The 23,377-nt window shown below is 35.8% G+C and overlaps 1 protein-coding gene across 9 annotated transcripts in view; it reads right to left on the reverse strand.

The window, feature by feature from the left end:
* LOC126412664 (uncharacterized) overlaps positions 1-23,377 on the reverse strand; it is a 353,642-nt gene that overhangs the window by 83,238 nt on the left and 247,027 nt on the right. For all 9 annotated transcript variants that reach the window (XM_050082429.1, XM_050082421.1, XM_050082414.1 and 6 more), the window contains exons 6-8: positions 18,776-18,861; positions 8,869-9,023; positions 3,928-4,139 (exon numbers count right to left, since the gene is read on the reverse strand). In XM_050082429.1, coding sequence (XP_049938386.1) covers positions 3,928-4,139; positions 8,869-9,023; positions 18,776-18,861 — 453 coding nt within the window. The remainder of the gene's footprint in view (positions 1-3,927; positions 4,140-8,868; positions 9,024-18,775; positions 18,862-23,377) is intronic.

Genomic DNA, 23,377 nt, shown 5'->3' on the forward strand with positions numbered 1-23,377 from the left:
CCAGTCTTTGCTGCAATTCTTCAGATGGGTTTCCTTGGATTTTGCTGAATAATTCCAGAAACCATGGTGAGATTTTCATGAGTACCTACAGTTTGCCTGGGATCATCATTCCCAGTTACACTATCTGCTGGAGTTTAGTAAAGAGTTTCCAAATGGTTTTCACATCAGGTCCTTTCAGAACATTAAATGTGTTTGAAAATTGCACCTTGTTGCTGAACGATTGTGTTCTAACCAGTGGTATTCCAGTACCAGAAAAACATGTTATTCAATGAAATAAATGCTTTCAATCTCTACCTTCAGTTCACTAAGTTCCTTTCACATTTCAACAGGGGAACACATTGCTATGAGCTAGATTATATTATATTAGATTAGATTAATACTTGTTCCATAGATCATGAATACGACACTTCGTAATGATGTGGAACGTGTCAGGTTAATAAAAGATGTCTGTACAAGATATTACATTACACAAAATATTGCATGACACTAATGTTTAAGTTTGTTTTTTCTCCCCCTCCCTTAATTTATATCTAAAAATTCAGCCAATGAGTAGAAGGAGTTGTCACACGAAAAAATGGCCAGTCATGCCTCTGTTGCATACTGCAGCCCAAACAGTAGCTTTGGGTGACTACAGTATCAGTACTACATACTATTATTACAGCACCATCTGTCAGCAGCTTTCCAAATTATTTTAAAACTTCTGCATAACTTCTGTATAAAGTTTTTAGAGTATTCACAATAAATGTACAGCTTTTGAGGGGTTTCATTTGAAATCAAGGACTCCTTCACTGTATATACCATCTATAGGAAAATTAAAGAAATCTTTAGAGAAATGATAAGCAGTTGTATGAATATCAAGAGCTCAGATGGCAAACCACTTTTATACAAAGAAGAGAAAGATGAAAAGTGGAAGGAACATACAGAGGGGCAATTGCAAGAGGAACAAACTTGAAAACAATACAACAGAAGGAAAAGAGGAAGTAAATGGAGATGAGTTAGGAGATATGATATTGTGATAAGAATGTGACACAGCACTGAAAGAACAATGTTAAAACAAGGCCCCTGGGACACACAATATTTGCTCAGAATTATTGAGGTCCTTGGAAGTGCCAGCCATGACAAAACTATTTCACCTGATGCACAATAAAAAGCAGACTGGTGAAATATCCTCAGACTTAAAGAAGAATGTAATGATTCCAAATCCAAAGAACCCAGGTGCCGAAAGGTGTATATGCCACCAAACCTTTAGTTTCATAACTTATAGTTACAAAATACTCAACAAATTATTTGCAGAAGACTGAAAAAACTAGTAGAAGAGAGGAAGATCAACTTGGATTTGGGGAAAATGTAGGAACACACAGGGTAATACCAATCCTACAACTCATCTCAGCAGAAAGACCAAAGAAAGGCAAATCTATGTTTATAGCTTTTGTGGATCTAGAGAAAGCTTTTGACAATGTACGTTGGATTACATTCTTTGAAATTCTGATGGTAGCAAGGATAAACAACAGGGAGCTGAAGGTTATTTATAGGTTGTAAAGAAACTAGATTGCAGTTACAGAAGTCACTGGACATGAAAGGGGAGCAACAGTTGAGAAGGGGGTGAAACTGATTTGTAGTCTATCCTTGCTGTTATTCAATCTTTCCGTGGAGCAAGTAGTAAAAGAAAACAAGGAGAGACATATTTGGAGAAGGCATTAAAGTTCTGGGAGAAGAAATAAAAACTTTTAGGTTTGCTGTGCTGATGAGAGCGTAATTCTCAGAGGCGGCAAAGGACTTACAAGAACAGTTAAAAGGAACAGATAGTGTCTTGAAAAAGAAGTTACAAGATGAACATCAACAAAAGTAAAACAAGGTCAATGGAATGTAGTTGAATTAAATGACCCAGTGCTGAATGAATTAGATTAGGAAATGAGACACTAAAAATAGTAAGTGAGGTTTGGATAGTAAAATAACAATGATGGACAGAGAAGAAAGGATATAAAATGCAGACTGTTTGCAGCATGATAATTATTTTTAAAATAGAGGGATAAACATCTAATAAAAATTTAATTGTTTGAAAGTCTTTGCTGGAGGAATTTGTCAGGAGTGTAGCCTTGTATTAAGGGCAAATGTGGATGATAAGTGATTCAGACATGAAGAGAATAGAGGCTTTTGAAACATGGTGCTAGAGAAGAATGCTGGAGTTTACTAGGGCAGACTCAGTAACTAACAGGGATGTACTGAATCAAAATGGAGACTATCTTACAGACTTCTGCAAAGCTTTTGACTTGAAACTCATGTCCATGCACTCTGCAAGATATCTACATAAAAGGACCACTTGGAAATCACCAAATCAAAAGTGATTATATTGCAGTTTCCACTAAAAAATATTTCTGAAATCCAGAACTTTAGAATTGGGAAAGTAGTTTTAGATGCAGGTCATTACTTAATGCAAATCAAAGCAAAATCCCGGACGAATAGATGCGGACCTAACAGCAAGTGGTTTTCAAGGGTAGACGCAGAATATCTGACAGTCTCCTACAAGACATGCATGTACAAGTTCCAAGAGGCTGGTCTGGCCTATGCCAAACACTAAAAACATCAGCTCTGAAATTAGGAAAAATTCCATGAAAATATAAACATAGATAGTATGGCACAAACTCTGACAAAATGATAGAGGCCAGAATCAAAGTTTGGAATCAAAGGAACAGATATAGAACTTCTGAAAGACAGGAGTCTTTCCTAAAGACTTTAGAAATGACCTACAATATGATCTGCAAAGAAAAATGAGATTACAAAAAGAACAGGCTTAAAGAAACAGAAGAAGACTTCCTCAAAAACAACACCAGTGCTTCTATAAGATGATCTATTGAGTGACTGGAACATTATAGGTGAATACTAAAGAGAACTGCAAAGTATTGGCTAACTACTTTGAAGAATTACAAGAATTACTCAACTGTGATGCACCAAAAGAAAGATTTCCCTTTCAACCCCTATGCCAAATCCAGATTCAGAACCCCCACACCATAAAAAAAAAAACAGCAGATATCATGACTGTTTAAAAACAACAAAGCCCCAGTGAAGGACAGCATTACTACTGAAATGTGGAAGTTAAGAAAAGGTGAGCTTTTAAAGATAATACACACATGTTTAACAAAGATCTGGGAAACTGAAACAATTCCCCAGAACTGTAAATCTGCATAAGGAAGATGAAAAGGTAGACCTGAACAACTAAGAGGCAAGTCTCTCTTTCCACTCACATACAACACTCTTTCAAAGGCTTCCTTAAAACGTTTGGAACAATAGGCTCACGACCTGATTGATGACTGCTGAGCAGGATTCAGAAAGGGTCGATCATGTGCTGAACAGATATGGAACCTGATGATGATATTAAGGATCCATCAGAAAACAAGCAGAATTCTCACCCTTATTGAGTGTAAGGTGGCCTATGACTCTATCGATGGACATCATTTTTGACACTCTAAGTGAGCTTCGAGTGCACAGTCAGACCAGAGAATTAATCTGCCAAATTCTTAAAATACAACAACTAAAGTAAAAATCCTCAGTGAAGTCTCTGAGTCTTTAGAGACATGTACAAATCTCATTCTGAAAGATAAATAGCTTTGAAGTGTATATACTGGAATCATGAAGCCATATTCTGTACTAAAAATATACCCAGAACCATAGCTGTGACACTGAATAAATATTTAGAAATAAACTTTTGCCTTATTCGCTCACTGAAAGAAAACACATATTCTTACTTTTTGCATCTGTTGAAATTGTATACAAAATAAGAACTTGAAAATTTAAACACGTGGTTTTCTCACAGTGTCGTGAAAGACTCCTTGAAAAATTCCTTACTAGGAGTGAAAGTGTTATTTCTGTAACAAAACACTAAAGGTATCATTAATTTTAATATCCAAGCAAATACTTGTTAATACAAACCTGTGTGTTGTAGGAATCTGAATAATCTTGTTGCTGTTGCTGTTGCTGTGGCTGCTGTTGTTGAGTGTAAACGTCTTGTGAACTGTAACTAGGTTGAACGTAGCTGTTGGTTCTCTGAGGTGCTGTCGGTTGAGGTGCTGTTTTATACGTATTTTGGTTGCCCCTGTATGGCTGTTGCTGGTTGTTTTGGCTTCCAGTGTACTGCCCATAATCTTTTTGAAAAAAATTGTAATGCAATTACTAATTACACTATTATAGCAAACTATATTAACAAAGATGTATTTTGTATTTGCTAGAAATTTCACCAAACAGAAAATTTAGCTCTACAAAGAATTACAGTGATGTTTGTTATTGTACATCTAGACAACTAGATAATATCACTGTTGTAAACATGTTCTATGAACTGCAGTAACTGTTCAGCAGTTGTTACACCAACAAATGAATGCATTTTATAAGAGGTATGATCAAAAAGTAACGGCATTTTTTAATTTCACTGGCTTTATACATCCAATTTTCAAAACTTTTTTTTCTTGTAGGTACACCTATTACTGCTGTCTGTTTGCATTTTCAGCTGTTTTGAATATTTAGTTTATTGTTGACAATCAAAAAGGTTATACATGTTTTTGAGTGCTCAGCAAATTTTTACTTACAAAATATATGGGTAAAAGAATTTGCATTAAATTTTGCTTGAAAAAAATGGAATAAATTGCAACACCACATTCAAAATGTTGACTGTGGGTTTTGGTGAATCTAATATGAGTAAGACAAGAGTTTATGAATGGCATAAACGTTTCAAAGAGTGTCCAGAAGACATTGAAGACAACAACCACCCTGGGAACCCTTGCACATCAATTACTGATGACAATGAGCAGGAAGTAAAGAAAATTGTTCTGAAAAATTGCCAAATCACCATCAGAGAGATTGCTGATGATGTTGGCATACTTTTTGGCTCACGCTAAGCAATTTGTTGGATACCTGGACACGAAACATGTAGCAGCAAAGTTTGTTCAGAAATTATTGAATTTTGACCAAAAACAACATTTCATAGACATTGCTCAGGAACTGCTGAATGAAGTCGACAACAATCCAAAACTTCTAAAGAAGGTTAGAACAGGTGACAGAACATGGGTATACACATATGTTGTTGAAAGCAAGGCCCAATCATTCCAATGAAAACAGTCTGAAGAGCAGAGACCGAAATACTTCTCACTGTATTCTTCAATTACAATGGGACAGTGCTTCATGAATTTTTGCCTTATGGTCAGTAAAGAATACTACATGGAAGTTATGGATCATTTGCATGAACAATCCAAAGAAAACGATCACGATTGTGGCAAAACCACTCATCGAAATTGCATCATGATACTGATCCCACACACACATCAATGCTTCTTCGTGATTTTTTGGCAAAAAAAAAAAAAAACTGTCATGTCGTCTCAGCCACCATATTCGACAGACATGGCCCCCTGCGACTTCTCTCTATTGCTGAGGCTGGAGAGAACAGTGAAAGGATGTCATTTTACCACCACTGACGATGTAAACACGGAATTGCTGAAGGAGCTGAGTACCATAATGAAAAGTGAGATTCAGAAGTGCTTCCAAGAATGGAAAAAGCATTTACACAAGTGCATTATACCTGTGGGGGATTACTTTGAAGGGTCCAAAGTTGATGTTGATGATGAATAAATGAAGATAATTTAAGAAAAACAAAAATTCCTGTTACCTTCTGATCACACCTCATATGTCATCTAAGGTAGTAAAGGATAAATAACATTTAATACACATGCATTGTTTGCAATGCGAATTTTGTCAGACATAGGGGATATAAAAATGAAAAAGCTGGCATACTATGCTTACTTTCATTCCATAATGTCATATGGGATTATTTTCTGGGGTAATTCATCAAGCCAAGCTAAAGTTTTCCGGGCACAAAAACGTGCAGTAAGAATTATATGTGGTGTGAACTCAAGAACATCCTGCAGAAGCCTGTTTAGGGAACTAGGGATACTAACTACAGCTTCCCAATATATTTATTCCTTAATGAAATTTGTCATTAAAAATATATCACTTTTTCAAACCAACAGCTCAATTCATGGAATCAATACTAGAAATAAGAATAATCTTCACAAGGATTTAAAGTCACTTAGTCTTGTACAAAAAGGTGTGCATTATTCAGGAACACACATTTTCAATAACTTGCCAGCAGCCATAAAAAGCTTAACAACCAATGAAATTCAGTTTAAGAGAAGCCTAAAGGATTTATTGGTGGCCAACTCCTTCTACTCCATTGATGAATTTCTGAGGAAAACCAACTGATTTGTATATAAGTACAACATAACTTCTGCACAATTTCAGTGCAGTAATGTGTTCACTGAAAATTTGTGTGTGTGTGTGTGTGTGTGTGTGTGTGTGTGTGTGTGTGTGTGTGTGTGTGTGTAAGTAAGTATAATCTAACTTCTGCACCATTTCAGTGCAGTAATGTGTTCATTGTAAATAAGTATTACAGTAGTTGTATTACATGTTTCTTACCTTATAAATAAATATAAAACTTTTTTATTTTAAATTCAGTGCAATAGTATTTGTAAAATGACTCTTAGTGTTCATTAAAAAATGACGATCATTCCACTTGGGACCTGTGGAATGGTACATTAGCTTATTTGTTTTAGTTTAAATATTTGTCATGTATTGTTGTTTTTCTGACATGTTCCACATCCTGGAGGACCTCCTCACTACGGATCAATTGGAATGAAAGTAAATCTAATCTAATCTAAACTCTAAAGTTTGTTACTCATACTGAAATTTTATTGTTGTTGTGATTATTACTTTTTTTATTTCTATTGACAGATATTTACAAGCTATGTACTGCCTTGTTCCATATCCAGGCAGCTTGCTTATACATAATCACAGCTGCCAACAATGAGAAGAGGCAAATATGGTGCAGGGTCCCCAGAAAACTCTGAAAACCTTGTTTAATAAACTCAAGTGGCAGACTCTGCAAGAGAGGCGCTCTGCATCGCGGTGTAGCTTGCTCGCCAGGTTTCGAGAGGGTGCGTTTCTGGATGAGGTATCGAATATATTGCTTCCCCCTACTTATACCTCCCGAGGAGATCACGAATGTAAAATTAGAGAGATTAGAGCGCGCACGGAGGCTTTCAGACAGTCGTTCTTCCCGCGAACCATACACGACTGGAACAGGAAAGGGAGGTAATGACAGTGGCACGTAAAGTGCCCTCCGCCACACACCGTTGGGTGGCTTGCGGAGTATCAATGTAGATGTAGATGTAGATGTAGATGTAGAAAACTGGTAGTCTGGTTTAGGTCTTAAAATGTTATATTTCAGGTACTTTCTGACCCTAAATAAAGATTATTTTCCAGGATTAAAAACTATTGTAAATGAAAAAAATCAGGTTAAGTGCAAGAGGCTAAAAATTAGTTTAGTATCAAAGGGTGCTTTAGAAACATTTCTATAATTTTCAAATACTGCACAATCAATAAACACATATCTCAAAAATTATTAATGAAAATAAAATAAAAAACTGAAACAAAACCCATTTCCATTGTTAAAGGACAGGCCTGTCTTCAGTGTTTTAAACAAAACTATTTACAACCCTTCCTTGTCCACAGCCTCTTCCTGAATTTGTGTAAACTTGCCTAATACAGAATCTGGATTTTCACTGGTGCTTGAAGGTAATTCTCTTTTGAGCGACAATCTTATTGCACCTGGTCAGAAAAACCACAACAGCTTACAGATAATTACCTTGAACCTTAAGATGTCATTCAGTTCGAAAGCAGTTATATTTCTGTTCATTACGGTGATACATGCAGACTGAAAATTTTTTGTGATGACTCAGCATAACCTCTCTTAGTAAGCTATGGTGACAAAATCATTTGTAGACGGTATTACTATGTTCTCAGGAAGGAAATTGTTACTAACTATAAAACATATTAATAGCATATGATTAGCAAAATGTAAACTGTAGCTTTTCCAATTTTTTAAAATCATCATATTTTAAAATTTTTATTTCCGTGATTTTTTAGTAACTCTCAAATTAAAATGATAAATCCATAACATTTATTGTCAATCTGTAGTAATTGGCAGCCATGCATAATGATTCATGAAATATGTACAATATAAATAAATTAAATAAAAATGTCAGACCCATACTTCTATTTAACACTACACTCTTCCCTATTGTACGCTGACACAGATACATGTCTGGTTCAGATACTTTTCACAGCACACTGGTGTAAATGGAAAACAATCAGAAGACATGATGAAATGTTCTGCCAGTTTAAAACTGCGCACCAAAAATGATCCAAACCTGAACCTTTGTTTTTATAGGCAATGCTCTCAATAGCTGAACTATCTAGGCAGTCTCACTGTAGCTTCAATCTGTCAGTATCTCTCTCCTATATTCCTAACTCCTGTGGGGGCTTTTCTAAATGCCCTTTTGCCTCACTCTTGGAGGGTAAGGATATAGTGGAGTATGCTGTAGACATAGTGTAACCATGAAGAGTATGGTTCTAGTAAAAAAATCTTCAGAAAACCTGTTTACAAACAAGACAATAAAGCAAAACTGTAAAATAAGCCTTATCAATTAGTTCTAAAATTATATATTTTGGAACATGGAGACACATGGCCCTGGCAGTCCTATTTAACATAGGTCTGAAATGCCCTCAAGCTTCTTTCAGTATAAAATCTGTATAAAAATGCAAAGGAATAGTAACATATCATTCCCCAACACTAAATAACACCCCAAAAGTGTTTGCAAATAATTGTCAAAATGTGTAGGAGCAGATGTGATAGTTCCTTAAATTCAGTAATATAGAAACTCTGTGAGTGTATGTGTGAGTGAGAGAGAAAGAGAAAGAAAGAGAGAGAGAGAGAGAGAGAGAGAGAGAGAGAGAGAACATGACATGACATGCATGTGCCAAACTTACCAATGTCTCGATAAAGTTCAACATCTTCATCATAGTTGTTATAATAAGGATCATACTGAGCAGCTGTGTCATATTGCTGTGAGCTATTATAGATGGTTGGATTTGTAGGAACTGCGGATTGTGGCTGTGGCTGGTAACTATTGCTGGGTTCCACCCTGTCACATATAAACATTATACGATTTAGTCTGATTATAGCTGCAGAGAAATATGGTGTCGATTCAGATGCTTCACTGCTACAAGCACAGAAATTTAAATTGGTTCAGGAGTGAGATCATATAAAAGGTCTCTTGCAGTACTGTAATACCATGCCAATAATTTCATAATACTCAAAATCACACCAAGTCTTCTCAAAGAAGATTATATCCTTCACATTTATTCCTTGTTCTAGACACAGAAGGCAATGGTAAAACACCATCCAAGTGCACAATTAAGGTATGCCTTGTTTTAGCTTTCAAATTTCCAAAAATTATTTAATTTTTGGGAGTTACATGAACAACGCACAGAGGATAATGTATGTAAGCCTGAACAGAAAAGAATTGTGGAACCAACACAGATATTTGGTTCTTAAGCTGGACACCACTAATTTAGTACAGTTCCTATAAACCTAATAAAACACTCACACACACACACAATAACACTCTCTAAGTAGTCTAATAGAACACAAATAATGGATTTGGCCTTTATCTGTCATTCACTTGTTAACTGTTGACCTACAAGATATACCTGAATCCAAAACTCTGCCTCTCAATGTCTACCATATCCTACTGGCACCAGCCCAGTTATTGTTTAGGCATAAAACAGTCCTATTTCTGATTTTTGATTACTGAAACTGTCTTCCTTATAAAAGTTGTAAATACCTTTGATCCTCATAAATAATCAGTATTTACCCTGCCAGAAAATGTCACCAGGAAATATTGAATTTTCTTGTTAGTAATCCCCCTACACTCTTCATGTTCTTATGGAGCCTAAAAACTATTTGCTTTTTATGTGAACTCGTTTTGAGGACTGTTATCAACTATCTCATTTACTATATTAACGTTTTGGCCCTGTTGGGCTGCGGTATTGGCACAAAGTAGCCATGAAGGTGTACTTCCATGTACACGTGTTTGTTAATTCTGAAGAATGACATAATCCAAAATCTCAGCAATAATTCCACTGTAGGTTATGGGGCAATCAACCACACAGCATTTCAACTATATGCTGAATGTTTATCTTGACTCCTTCCATACCTGTTGCAGTAAGTATTACAAACTAAACATGATTTCACACTGTATCATACCTGAATGATTTAAAAATCTAGAACATACTACTATGAAAATATTTTGATGCTCTGAAAGCAAACAATCATTTAAATGGCAGTGCTGCCATAAAAGTCTAGCAGTAAAACGCACACATTTCTCATCCAAGAAAGAATGTTTGAACTGAGGTTTTAAATGTTTCTAATGATGTGCATGTTGCTAAATCTGGCAAAAATGTTCAACACAGACTCAATCCATTATGAATATATTATCCTGTTTGCTGTTTTCTGTGTGTCTGGTGGTTTTACTGTCAATCCACAGTAGCACATAGTTTTACCATCAGTCCAAAATAGCATGATTGCTGAAAGAGGTTCTGCAATGTGCTACTCCACATGAACAAGTAACAATTTGTACTTTTGCTTATTTATACCTATCTGAATATGTGTTGCAGCCAAGATATAGAGGTCCTGTTATCAGTTTTTACATAGCTTTTGTCACAGAACATCAAAAGACATCACAGTGGATGCAAGAAAAGTAAGAGCAGTTATGTGACAATTTCTTTTTCAAAGACTTACAGTGGATCACTGTTACATGGGATGCATGTTTTTTTAGCAAATTCCATGGATGAAATCCTCTCAGGATATCAGCCAAGTGGCAGTGTCATCTTTTAGCAATGTTTCAACAAGGCGCTCACTTGTCATCTTCACCTAAAGATGACAAGTAGGGGACTTGTTGAAACACTGCTTCAAGACAACACTGCGACACAATTGATATCCCGAGAAGATTTCATCAATGGATTGGAATTTTTGCAATGTTTTGTGGAGATTATACTGTATTCAAAGACTCAGGTAGTTTCAATGGCAAATTCAGTTTTGAATCTGTTTCCATTGTGAAATCTATCTTTTAAGCCAAAGAAGAGAATATTGTTGTAACTCAGTAACTACAGGAATATTTGTCTATTTTGGATTTCACACTCTTTGACAGTGGAGCAAATAGCTCATCATGTCTCTTGGAGCAATGAAATGCTTAATTTTTTTTTTTTTTAAAAAAAGTAGCACTTTTATGAAACTGTTAATGGCAATGAAACCTGGATTTATAATTTTGAAGTAGAATTTTTATGCAGAAAAGAGCTTGTTTCAAGTTCTGCAGACTTCATATTTGCTTGTTCATTATGATTTCTCTCCCACACATAGCCAAAAAATTGTTGTGAATACTTAGCTGCTGTTCACTGAAATGTCATTTCTAAGTTTCTCAAAGATGCTGAATGATGCAAACAAAGACAAAATGGTAGGTGAGTGATTTTTGAGAATGAAACATGCAATGAATGTAGCATGTATCATTTTGAAAGAGTAAAAAAATGATCATTCTACACTAAGTAAGCTTTCGGCCAAAAAGGCCTTCATCAAAATTAGACAAAACACACACACACACACACACACACACACACACACACACACATTCTCACGCAGTTGTGTTTGCATGAGTGTATTGTCTAATTACAATGAAAGCTTACTTGTTAGACAGTCTTTTTGTTGTGACTATCTATGACTCAGTAGCCTACTATATGGTGAGCAGCACTCTATCCTTTTCATAATATTGTCATTATTCTAGCCGGCATTTTCCATTGTTTGATTTGACCATTCTACATGATTTTCTTCAGTCCTAACATAAAATTTACCGCTTACAAGTGTTAACTTACCTTATTGTGAACAGCATTTTAGAACAGGCAAAGAAAATCATTGTTTTTAAGACTTACTGATAATATTAAGTACTTAACGGTATCATTCACTGTGTTATGAAATATCTACTGAGAGAGGTACTACAGTCTGTTATGTCAGTCCTCAATCAGTTTTCTAAAGTATTTAACATTTTTAATGTAACCCAATACTCTGCAATGCAATGACATGAAATAGAGTAAGTTTTTACCTGATAGTGTTTTCATTTCCATATTCATCCTTGATCAGCTGACTCCTTGCTGGAAGTGGTCTGTTATATGTTTCTTCGATGTCACTGTCAGAGTCTTTAGGCCTTTTAATAATTCTTGATTGCTCAGCTGTTTCTTTATGTGATGGTCTTTGGCTGTATGGATTTACAGTCAATGATGGTCGAGGTAAGGTAGGCGAGTAGTCAGTATTATTCAGACTGTCATTTGGAAGTGAAGTACTTGTAGGTCTCCTGCTTCTCAGTCTTGTTAATTGGTTTGCAGAAGGTCTCCTTGTAACAGCATGAGTCTTTGAAGTTGTCTGTAGCAACTGAGCACTGGGAATTGTGGTATCAGTGGTTAGGACAGGATAACCAGTGTAGATAGTAGGTGATGTTCTGTTAGAAGAAGACTGTAAATTCAGAGAGACAGGATGCCTTCTATTTTGCCTACCTATTACATTAATTTTATTATTTTCTTGAATATCTGAGATACTGGTGTCGGAAATGTGGGTATGATTTGGATTTCTGGGTAAATAATTAACAACATTTCCTTTAAATGTTGCTTTAATGGTTTCATCATTGTCACTGCTCTCAGTGAAGTCCACTTTCAGTGCAGCTGTGTCAACATATTTCACTGGTATTTCTTTGTTGATGTAACCTGGAGCATTAGTGTCAATGGGTACAGGATGCTGTGCAGATATTTTACCTTCGTTAACCCCTTGCCATTCAGAATCCTGTGTATAAAAATTCTGTCCCTGTTTTAGTAGTTTCCTGTCTGGTGTTGTGTGATGCTTTTGTTCTGTTTCTGTGGGTTCTGAAGATGTGTGACTGCCTCCTTGAAAATAATTCCCTTGCAGATTGTCAGAGTTCTGTCTGTTTGGCAATTTTCTTTTGTTAGATTTTGTTCTTATGGTTGTCGTTTCACTACCATGATTGTATGTATTGTCATATCCTGCTATTGTTGTTTCGTACCTTTCCTCCTGTGCTGCATAATCAGTATACGGCCTCTCCTTATCAGAAGCAGAATGTGTTCTAGAGCTAGTGGTATAATAAGAATCTTCACTGGTTTGTGCATGTTCTTTGACAGTCTGTGGGATTTTTTGAATATTTTTATGAGTTGTGTGATCATAGGTTTGACTGCCTTTGTAATTATTGTACTGCTGAGCAGTAACTGCTTTTCCCTTATCATAAACAGGAGATGTTGGTTCCTCAGCTAACTTGTACTGCCATTCTTTACCCCTTAAAGAAGTAGGTGCTTCAGTCACATGAGTCTTCTGTGTCACTTGATGATTATTTGGTATTCTCACAGTTCCACGCTGTTTAGCCGGTTGCTGCAGTGGTACTGCTGGTAACTTCTTTTGTAAGTCTTGTTGAACATACACTCTCTGCCTCCCTCTGCTCCTATTGATTTTGTGGGTAGCAACTGGAACTGTTTCAGTTTTAGATTTATCAACAGAAGACTGAGAATATTTTGCAGTTTCCTCATTGAAAGATGGTTCTGCATTTCCAGAACCAGAGTCGGTACTTTTCTGTGTTATATCATCCTCTTCCTCTTTAACTGCTGTTCCTTCTTCACTTGTCTCAAGTTCTCCATTATTTTCTAGTTCTGAATCATTCAATTTAATATTCTTTGTGTTAGTCTCATTTAACTTTTTCTGATTTGGAATCTCACCTCTTAATTTCTCTATGTATGTGTCAAAGTCAAAATTTATGTCAGCAAATGGATTTTCTATGTGGCTAAACTTATTAACACCTTCAAAGAAATCTGGTGGAGGTTGAAAAAAATGATTCTCATCATCCTTTTCATTGACATAATCTTCATCATAGTCTCTCTCATTTTGGTCAGGGTACAGCTTTCCTCCAGATGATTTGTTAGGTCTTTGTCTGGGTTCTGGACTCAGTTGAGTAGCATGATGTTTATTTTGTTGTGTTGCTGTCGCTCTTAGAAGTTTTGCATTTGAATCTTGGGTGTGGCTGTCATAAGCAGACAGTGTGCTCCCAATATTTGGTATTTTCCTTTGTAAATATTCCACTCTTGATGGAATTTCCTTGTGTCTCACATGGTTTTGGGCAATTTGGCCATTTGTATTTCTCTCTTCTGGTGAGTGATGCTTAGTAGACACGTGGGAATAAATGTTAGGCTCATAATAATTTCTAATCCCATCTGTGACACTGGGCTCACTATAGTATGTGATACCATGTTGTTCAAGAGTTGCAGGCACTTTTGCCTGATGCCTTATAGATTCTTGTACAGAAGCAGTAGGGAAGCTAATTTGAATCTGTGAGGCTCCTTGTCTCATTTTTGTCAGTTCTGAAGAACTCTCTGTTAATGCATCTGCATTTCTTGTAGTATCAGGTTCATCAGCCACTCTGAAAAGTGGTTTCCCATTCTCATTATATGGAAGTTCATGCATAGATGTAAGTGGTCTCAGTACCTTAAAGTTGCTTTGTTCTCCATTTCTATTTGCAGAATTTGCATTAACATGCACAGGTGGGTTTACTGGGAAATGATTTTGGTTCTGTACATTAAACTGTTGAGAAGCAGAGGGAGCAGATTGGAAATATGAACCACCAAGATTAAAAAACGAATAATTTTCATCACCAAGTGGTGTGTAGTATATTATACCAGGCAGGTTCTGAGCATATGTTGCTTGGCTACTGTTTCCAAAGGAGACAAAATATTTTGATGGTGTAAGTGCAGTACTGACAGGAGATGACCCTTTCTGGAAAGCTTTGTTGCTACTTGGGACATTAACCCTTGTCTGAGGAGTTGTAAACAATGAGTGTGGACTAAGGGGATGAAAAGTTTTTGCATTATGTGTAGACTGCAAAGATTCTTGGGTTGGCCTCAACTCTAATGACTGAAAATTACGCACAACATCAGGATTAGGAATAGGCCGAAATCCTGAAGAAGAAACTGACTCTGATGGACTGCTACTAAATGACTGTGCTGGGGGCAGCCTGCCAACTGGTGGGGGTTGAGGGACTGACCAGAAGGGTAGACGCTGGCTCTGGGGTGCAATCTGCTGTGGAAACCTGTGTCACCAATAAGGAAATAAATCAATAGTCAGTTTTCCAAATTTTCACATACTGACTAAGTGCTTGTGCAAAAGTAATAGTTTTTGTGAATTTCATTACATAAATTACTCTTTCCAATAGTTAATTATATGTCGAGTATCTGTGAAAATTGCATATTTGTTTGAAGTATGTACATTATTTACAAACCGTACACGCAGGCTTTTGAAAAATGACAATGAATGAAAATGCTGACATTAATCATGAATCTGTGAGTGAAATTTACGAGTCATTGATTTGAATTCTATCAAGTAAATGATTTTACATCTTTTCCTCTCCCAAAGCAGGGACATTCACATTTATGCAGAAAGTTTGGACTCTATTCTGGAGGAATCATAATGATTACAATATAAGCAGTTTACTGACCTACAGGAAGCTATACAGCCATTAAGTCACCAGAAAACCTATATAAAGCCATGCACAGATTGAACTTAATTACTTATGTACTTCATTTTAACAATAAATCTAACAAGCAGATTCAGTGCTGCGCTGTACAAAAGGATGAAATTGCCCCGGGCATCTTAAGGTCCATATTGAACTTGACAGAGGATGAAAGATACCAAACAGCCAGCAGAGGCTTAGATAAAGGCCAGATACTATAGTGGGAAGGGTAGGAGAAATATGTCCAGTCAGAAGAGTGAGTGTATTACCTGAGATGTATCTGCCGCTTCGCCCTCCTTTGAGGTGTCTCAAAGGTCAGGTAGTTGTCTTGAGTCAGCAGGTCAGAACTAATTTGTTGAAAATGAGCAATCAAAATTACTTACGTGAACTGCAGATAAACATTTATAAAGCTTTATGGTATATATTTTTATGAAATAGTAATAAATGGGCATAATTAGTTTAGTTGTACTAAAATATTTCATCTAAAATGATAAGTTAGAGTTGGCATCCAAAACTGTGATAAGAGTTACAACCACCATGAATTAACAAAACTGAAATGGGGTAATGGAGACTTTTAATCACTAGCATAAAAAAGTGAAGTCATTTCATTCATGTTAGTATCCAAATTGCAGTTAAAATATTTCTTCTTTAGGGTCATAAGGATAATATATATCTGATAATGACATGATTATTAGAATAGAGGCAAAAATGTTGAGCATGTTTAGACTGATGTGACATCCATATTACATCATTAGTGGACTGACTTATAACTGTCACTATTTTAATAAGGTAGTAAATCATGTAATATATTGAAAATAAAATGTTAATCATGGTGTGACAGTAGTTTGACAGATCCACTGTTATGATGCTACATAGTGTTGTAAGAGTTGAACTGTCAAACTACTGTCACACCATAATTACCATTTTATTTTCAATATATTACATCATTTACCACCTTATTAAAACAGTGACAGTTATATGACAGTTCACTAATGACGTAATATGGATGTCACATCAGTCTAGACATACTTAACAATGGTGATAAATGCCACAACAGTCTGTCATAAATAAAGATTTGCTATTACAAGCAGCTATTTTGGTGCATCTATTCTATCAATTAAAATATCTTTGTTTTCTTTGAATAATTACATAAGGGATAATAATCAGATTTATGTTGCAGCAGCAGTTTCTTGGCTAATACACTATGAATAAGAGCAAGTTTTCATACAACAAGGGAAAGATTTTTAACTTAATGTCAGAAAGTATCCATCACATAATCCTTAAATAAGGTATCACTGGTATGAAGATACTTGCTTCACCAATAGGTCTTGGAAGCTTATTGTTTCTGAATTAAATAGCCTCCACCTTCCTTTCTATATCATAATCTTGTATATGTAGTCATTGTACAAGATAATTTATTAGGGTACATTTCTGTTTTGGTTTGCAACTATTAATCGAATTTGCTACCATTATTAATTCAGATATTCTGAGGAAGAATAAAAAAGGTAAAGAAACCTAATGAATATTAAATATAACAAATGAACTATACTCTCAAAATATTTTGGGTTTTCAGCACAAAAATAACCACAGTTTGAATATCTACATTGGCACGCACCACGATAGTGTCAAACTTCATGGAAATTTTATGGGAAGACTTAGAATAAACACTATAAACAGAAAATCTACCAGAAGTTAAGCAATGTTTATATCTCTTTAGTTATGTTTCATTGTTAATATTACTTTTAATACAACTACCAACGACATTTACTGAGGAGATAAAAGAGGACAGAATTAATGAAACACTACTGTAAATCATTAATCAGCAATGAATGAAATTTCTGAATATCACCAACAAAATGGCAGGAAGAGCCAAAAACTGAAGCAAGAACTCCAAAAAGAATTGCATATCCTACTCATACTATAGTCTGAAACTGTACTTCCACAGTCACAAGCTAGTTTCACTTGATAGATGGCTTTCTGTTTACCACCCACATGGACTTTCCTGTTTTGGGGGTTGTATGTGTTTAGACACAGTAAGATGGATACTGGCCCATAATCACCATCTTCATTCATTTAGAGAAATTCATGGACAGTTTTGATCATACATTTCTCAAGCTACCAGTATCTTCCACAGGTCTTTGCTGTTAACTTTATTCCCAATATTCCTGCAGTTCCCTCAGTACACATATGCTTCTTTTGCATGCGATTATGACCTTTGTATTAAATTAGACATGAAAAAAATCTTACTTTTTTCATTTGATTTTACTAGACCTACCATTGACAAGTTTTTTTTTTTTTTTTTTTTTTTTTTTTTTTTTTTTTTTTTTTTTTTTTTTTTTTTTTAAGGAAGCCTCAATACATGGTGGAATCCCAACAATATTATAAGTTTTAAACATAAAGCCCCATTAGAAGCAAAATGTTGTTAAATCCCAGTTTTTATGGAGTGCATCTGATAACTATTTAGCACGATACTGTTCATTTTTATGAAGTTGGAGTATAGGACCACAGCAAATATTCTCCTAGATAATAACCACCGTAACAATATTTTTGTATACATTAGCAGCAGTTACACTGTCTATTATACCTCAGTACCTTCCTGGGTGGTACAGACTGATAATAGTGCTCTACAGGCTGTACAAAGCTGTGTTTCCATATTTTTTGTCCAAGTTGTTACCATGAGTAAATCTTGAAGAAAAGAACTCAAACTGTAACATTTACTTTGGATAATTGGAGCCATTAAAACTGGAATGCACTAGGGTCAAACAGTTAGTTCTCATACCATTGATCTTAGAAACAAATGAGTCACTGAGCTCTCAGTAGTGTAAAATATGAAATTCTTTGAAATTTAATTTCTTTCCATTTTTCTTCAAGCCAAATGTATAATAACTTACATTTTTCAGTGAGGAATGGGTGAAGAAGTAATTATGATGGCACATATATGATGAGAGTCTATTAACTGTCGTGGTATCCCCATGTTCACACAACATAGCAATTTTGGTGTGTTTTGGATCAAAGTTTGAATTTTCAACCATGTTTCTGACAGTATTACAAACACAAATATCTAAACTGGTTGGAAATATTTATAAGATTAATCATATTCTCTGCCATAACAATATTTCAAGTTATTGGGTTCCATATTCGACTTAAAAAAAGGATATTTTATTACATTACAAACTTGTAAGGCCAGATCAGAGTACATTCAAACAGAGAGTGGTGGAATACCCCATTCTTTGAAGTATTTATTTGCAACTGTAAATGCTGAACATACTTAAATAACATGTAAAACATACCTGTATTGTGCTGGCTGCACCTGCTGTTGTGTTCCAAATGATATAACTGCAATTTTATCCCCAGAGGATGCCCTCCCAGTTGGTGCCTAAAGGAATTGTAAACAGAAGAACTTGTTAGTTTATCTAAGTTATATTAGTTTCAGTATATCTTTGTTTTCAATGCAAATGTTGTCAGAGACTGGGGGTGTACAAAATAAAAAAAAAAACAACAAGCAAGATATATTTTCATTATATTGTGTCAACAACATTAGGAAAAGTGTGCTTGCTTGTGTGAATCAATGTTTGTGTGTGTGTTTCCTGTTTTGAAAAAGGCTTAGGCTGAAAGCTAAATGTGTAACAGTCTTTTCATTACGTCTGTCTGCCACTCAATGTGTCATCTTTATGGTGAGTAGCAATTTATTTTTTTCCTTATATTGTTGATATCCCAACCTGAAATTTCCATTGTTTAACTGGAAAGGTAATTTGTTGAAAAGTAGGCTGCCCATATTTTTCTCCCCATTCTGACTTCTGCCTGATATTCGCCTCACCAAATGAATGTTCATATTTGTTGTAAACAAATCAAGTTGGCTTCTTTTTTCACACACACACACACACACACACACACACACACACACACACACACACACACACACACACATGTGCTCCATATGTGAATGGAATGGGGAAGATCTAATAACTCGTACAATGCAGAGTTCTGCAATAAAATTTAATTACATTTTTGGAAGTAATATGTAAAAGTGTGAATCTAAGAAGAACTAATGGGAATTTTGGGTCAAATGCAGAGATTAGAGTAAATAGATGTGAAAAGTATACAAAAAGTTTGTGTAACAAGGAAGAAGTGACCAGCAATGTCATAGAAGGAAAGAGAGAATTTGATATGGAAGAAGTGAGTGAGTCAATATGAAACCCAGCTCCTGCAGAACTCTGAATGGGATGCTTTCAGGTAAGTTAGTAGGAGTTGAAGAGATACTTTTGTAATTACTACTTCCAGTGAGAGATAAAGAAAGTGCAGTGCTGATGCCAAAAAGGCAATTCCAACCAGGTGTTAAGTAACCAGAATGTTAGGAATTTGAGAATGCCAAGAAAATCTTTGATGATATAAGACAGAATAAAATATTAAAAATAATAAAAATAGCTGGGATTCAGTACAATGGCAGCTGCAGAGCCTAAAATCGACAGAAAGCAAAGGGGGATCAGAAATTAATTTGTCCATTCATTCACACATCATTGCAAAGGAGAGTCTTCAGGGACATGGGACAAGGTTAGTTACATATTAACTGGCAGAACTGCTGTTACAGGTTACTTTTGCAAAATGTAGGAACAGCTCATAACAACTAATGATAATATTCTTAGAGTAAAAGCTATGGAATATACTTCCAGTTTACTTTATTGCTATAAAGATGCTACTTTGTGGGATAAAAAGAAAAAAACTGCTGTTCCTTTTCCATTACTCCGCTCCTCTATTTATCAAATATTTTAAACTAAATATATATCTAATTTTACACATAAATATGAGCTGTCTACATAATGGTAAAGTTAAAGGCTGTTTAATGTGAACATTAATGTTGTATGGAATTTACATCTCTCAAACCCCAAAAATCTGATAAATTACAGAAGGCATGACTAGCCTTTTTGTTGTGCCTGTCTGTGACTAAACTTCTCCCCTATACAATGAGCAGCAATTTATCCTTTTCATAATACTGTACTGTCATTATTCTATTCTGGATTTTCCAATGTTTAATAAATTACTCTTTTACTTTAGTTTTGAGTAGTTGGGAATTTCCAGTTTTCTGCCTCATGTATTGTGGTAAGCTATTACAGTGTCTTGCACTAGAATATATAGTCCTTTCCTGAATCTTAGACAGGGATGAACAGTCTTTATGGAAATTATATGTACTTCCAAGCTGTTTTGAATTTCACACTCTTATCATTAGCCATGAAAAACATTGGGGAATAAACGTATTGGTACATTAGTGTAAGAATTCTGAGGAGGGATACACACGATATTCTGTTGTCAACAGTTCATTATATTCTCACTGTACACTTCTGTGTAACAAATACTTTTTTACTTTGGCTTCACTGCTCCAGAAGATTGTGCATAGGACAGAACTGAGAGAAAGTATCAATGTATGCCAATAATCCCATCTGCAAGTCAACACTGTGAGAGAGACTTAAATGTGCAAAGCATGCAAAACTGAGCTTATGCTTTAATTTTTCCACATTTTGGTGGCACCACAATTTTTTACCATTGGGATGCTTAGAAATTTCACAGATTTTTTGTTCACTGTGTACCTGTTGTCCTCTTTTTCTAGTATGTGTGAGACATGTTTACTTTTTTGAAAATGTGTAAGATCAGTTTTGTAAAATTTAAAAGGTAAGCTGTTTTCTGTGGACCAGTTGTATGCTTGTCTCACTATTCACCTGACTGTCACACTTGTGTCATATGCAGAATCCTCCAATATCTTAGGTACCGGTAAATCATTTATGCAGCTCAAGAACAGCGGTGGTCAAATCACTAAACCTTGTGAGATTCCGTATTTAATATTTCCCTGGATTTAAAATTTCTTTTATTAATGTGGTAGCATTTACTAATGTGTTTCTCTATTTTCAGTTGTTAAGATATCTATGAATGTAAAGTGAATATTTTTAATGCAATAACATTTTCATTTCCATAGCTGATGTTATAAGATGGTATCCAAAAGTTACCAGCTTTTGAATTTTTGGTCCAAATAATTACTACTACATTGAAATTTCCTGAATCAGTGCGGCATCTCGCTGCAAGCTAAGTGATTTGGTTAGTTGTTAGTGAGCATATTTCCATTGTTATGTTTCCATTAGTTTGCAGTTTTGTGATGGTTGACCTAAAAAAGCAGCAGGTCTGTGTACAGTTTTGTTTTAAACTCGGTAAATCCACTGCAGAAATGCTCCATATGTTGCAGTAAGGTTTAGGGGCAATGATTTAGGTCTGACACAGACATACAAGTGTTATAAGCATTTACAAACAGACTAGCATGTATCTTTCTATGTATATCTGTTCAACTTCTGTGATATCAAATGATGTTATATTATGTTATGTCTAACACATTTTGTAGGAATAGCCTTGGATTTATTGATTGTCTGTAGTGGTATGAGAATCTCATCTTTCTTATGTAACAGAATTTTTATGTTTTGATGAAAAACTTCAGATACATTTTGGTTTTTGTACTTAATGCCAAGATAGTATTTTTTTGTTCCTCTAATTCTTGCAATTGGTGAATTTGTGAATAATGAAAGACAAGTTCATGGTAGAATGTGTTAGAGTTAAGTCTGCATCTTAATATTGCTGGTACTGCTGAATAGCTTGTATGTTGCAGATACACTGAAAGGAATGAAAGAATAGTTCTGAACATTGGATAGATGTAATTCTAATGGTTGCCACTATTAAATGGATTACTCCTGCTTAAAGAATGAAAGACTTTCAGGAAATGTTGTATGAAAAAAATGCAAATAGGCCTATAACAATTAAGGAAAGTAGCAGAAAAGAGATAAAAGATGAAATTGCAACACCAAGAAGGAGTTGTGCGGCATAAACAGAAGTTGGTAGGTGTACTTCTACAACTGAAAGATGATATCTATTCAAATTCTGCACCACAATGAGGATGTAAATCAAGTTTGCTTTAAAGAAATGCTGTAATGGTCATAAGCATTAGTTAACTCTGAGGACCGTGATGAGCTTATGTTAGTCAAGAATGACTTTAAGCAGACAAATATCACATTATCAACACCTCAGTGAGTTTGAATGAGGATGTGTAATAGGACTACGAGAAGCTAGATGTTCCTCTTGCGATACTGCAGAAAGACTTCGCAGGCATGCAGCCACTGTACATGATTGCTGGAAGTGGTGGTCATGAGAATGTATGGCAACACGAAGACAGAGCTCCGGACTGCCATGTGGCATTACTGAAAGGGAAGACCAGTGTGTTCGGCATATGGCTCTGGTGCAGCAGCAATACGAGCAGCAGTTAGCACCATGGTGACACAACAAATTGTTACAAATTGGTTACTTCAAGGACAGCTCTGAGCCAGATGCCCTGAACTGTGCATTCCACTAGTCCTAAATGACCGACATTTGCAACTTCAGTGATGTCAAGCAAGAGATCATTGAAAGGCAGGGTGGAGCTCTGTTTTGTTTTCTGATGAAGGTTGGTTCTGTCTTGGTGGCAGTGATGGCCATGTGTCGTTTAGGAGGAGGCCAGCTGAGGGCCTGTAAAGATCCTGTCAGTGTGCTAGACACACTGGACGTCCAGCCAGAGATGTGGTCTGGGGTGTGATTTTGTACAACAGCAGAAGCCCTCTCGTGGTTATTCCATGCATCCTGACTGCAAATCTGTATGTCAATCTGGTGATTCTACCTGCCGTGCTGCCATTCATGAACAGCATTCCAAGGGAGGGGGGGAAGAGGGGCTTCCGACAGGATAACGCTTGCCCACATACCACTGTTGTAACCCAACATGCTCTACAGAGTGTCAACATGTTGCCTTGGCCTGCTCGATTGCCAGGTTTGTCCCCAGTCAAGTACATACAGGACATCATAGGATGACAACTCAAGTGTCGTCTACAGAC

This window comes from Schistocerca serialis, chromosome 1 (genome assembly GCF_023864345.2).
Source record: "Schistocerca serialis cubense isolate TAMUIC-IGC-003099 chromosome 1, iqSchSeri2.2, whole genome shotgun sequence".
Taxonomy (NCBI): Eukaryota; Metazoa; Arthropoda; class Insecta; order Orthoptera; family Acrididae; genus Schistocerca; species Schistocerca serialis.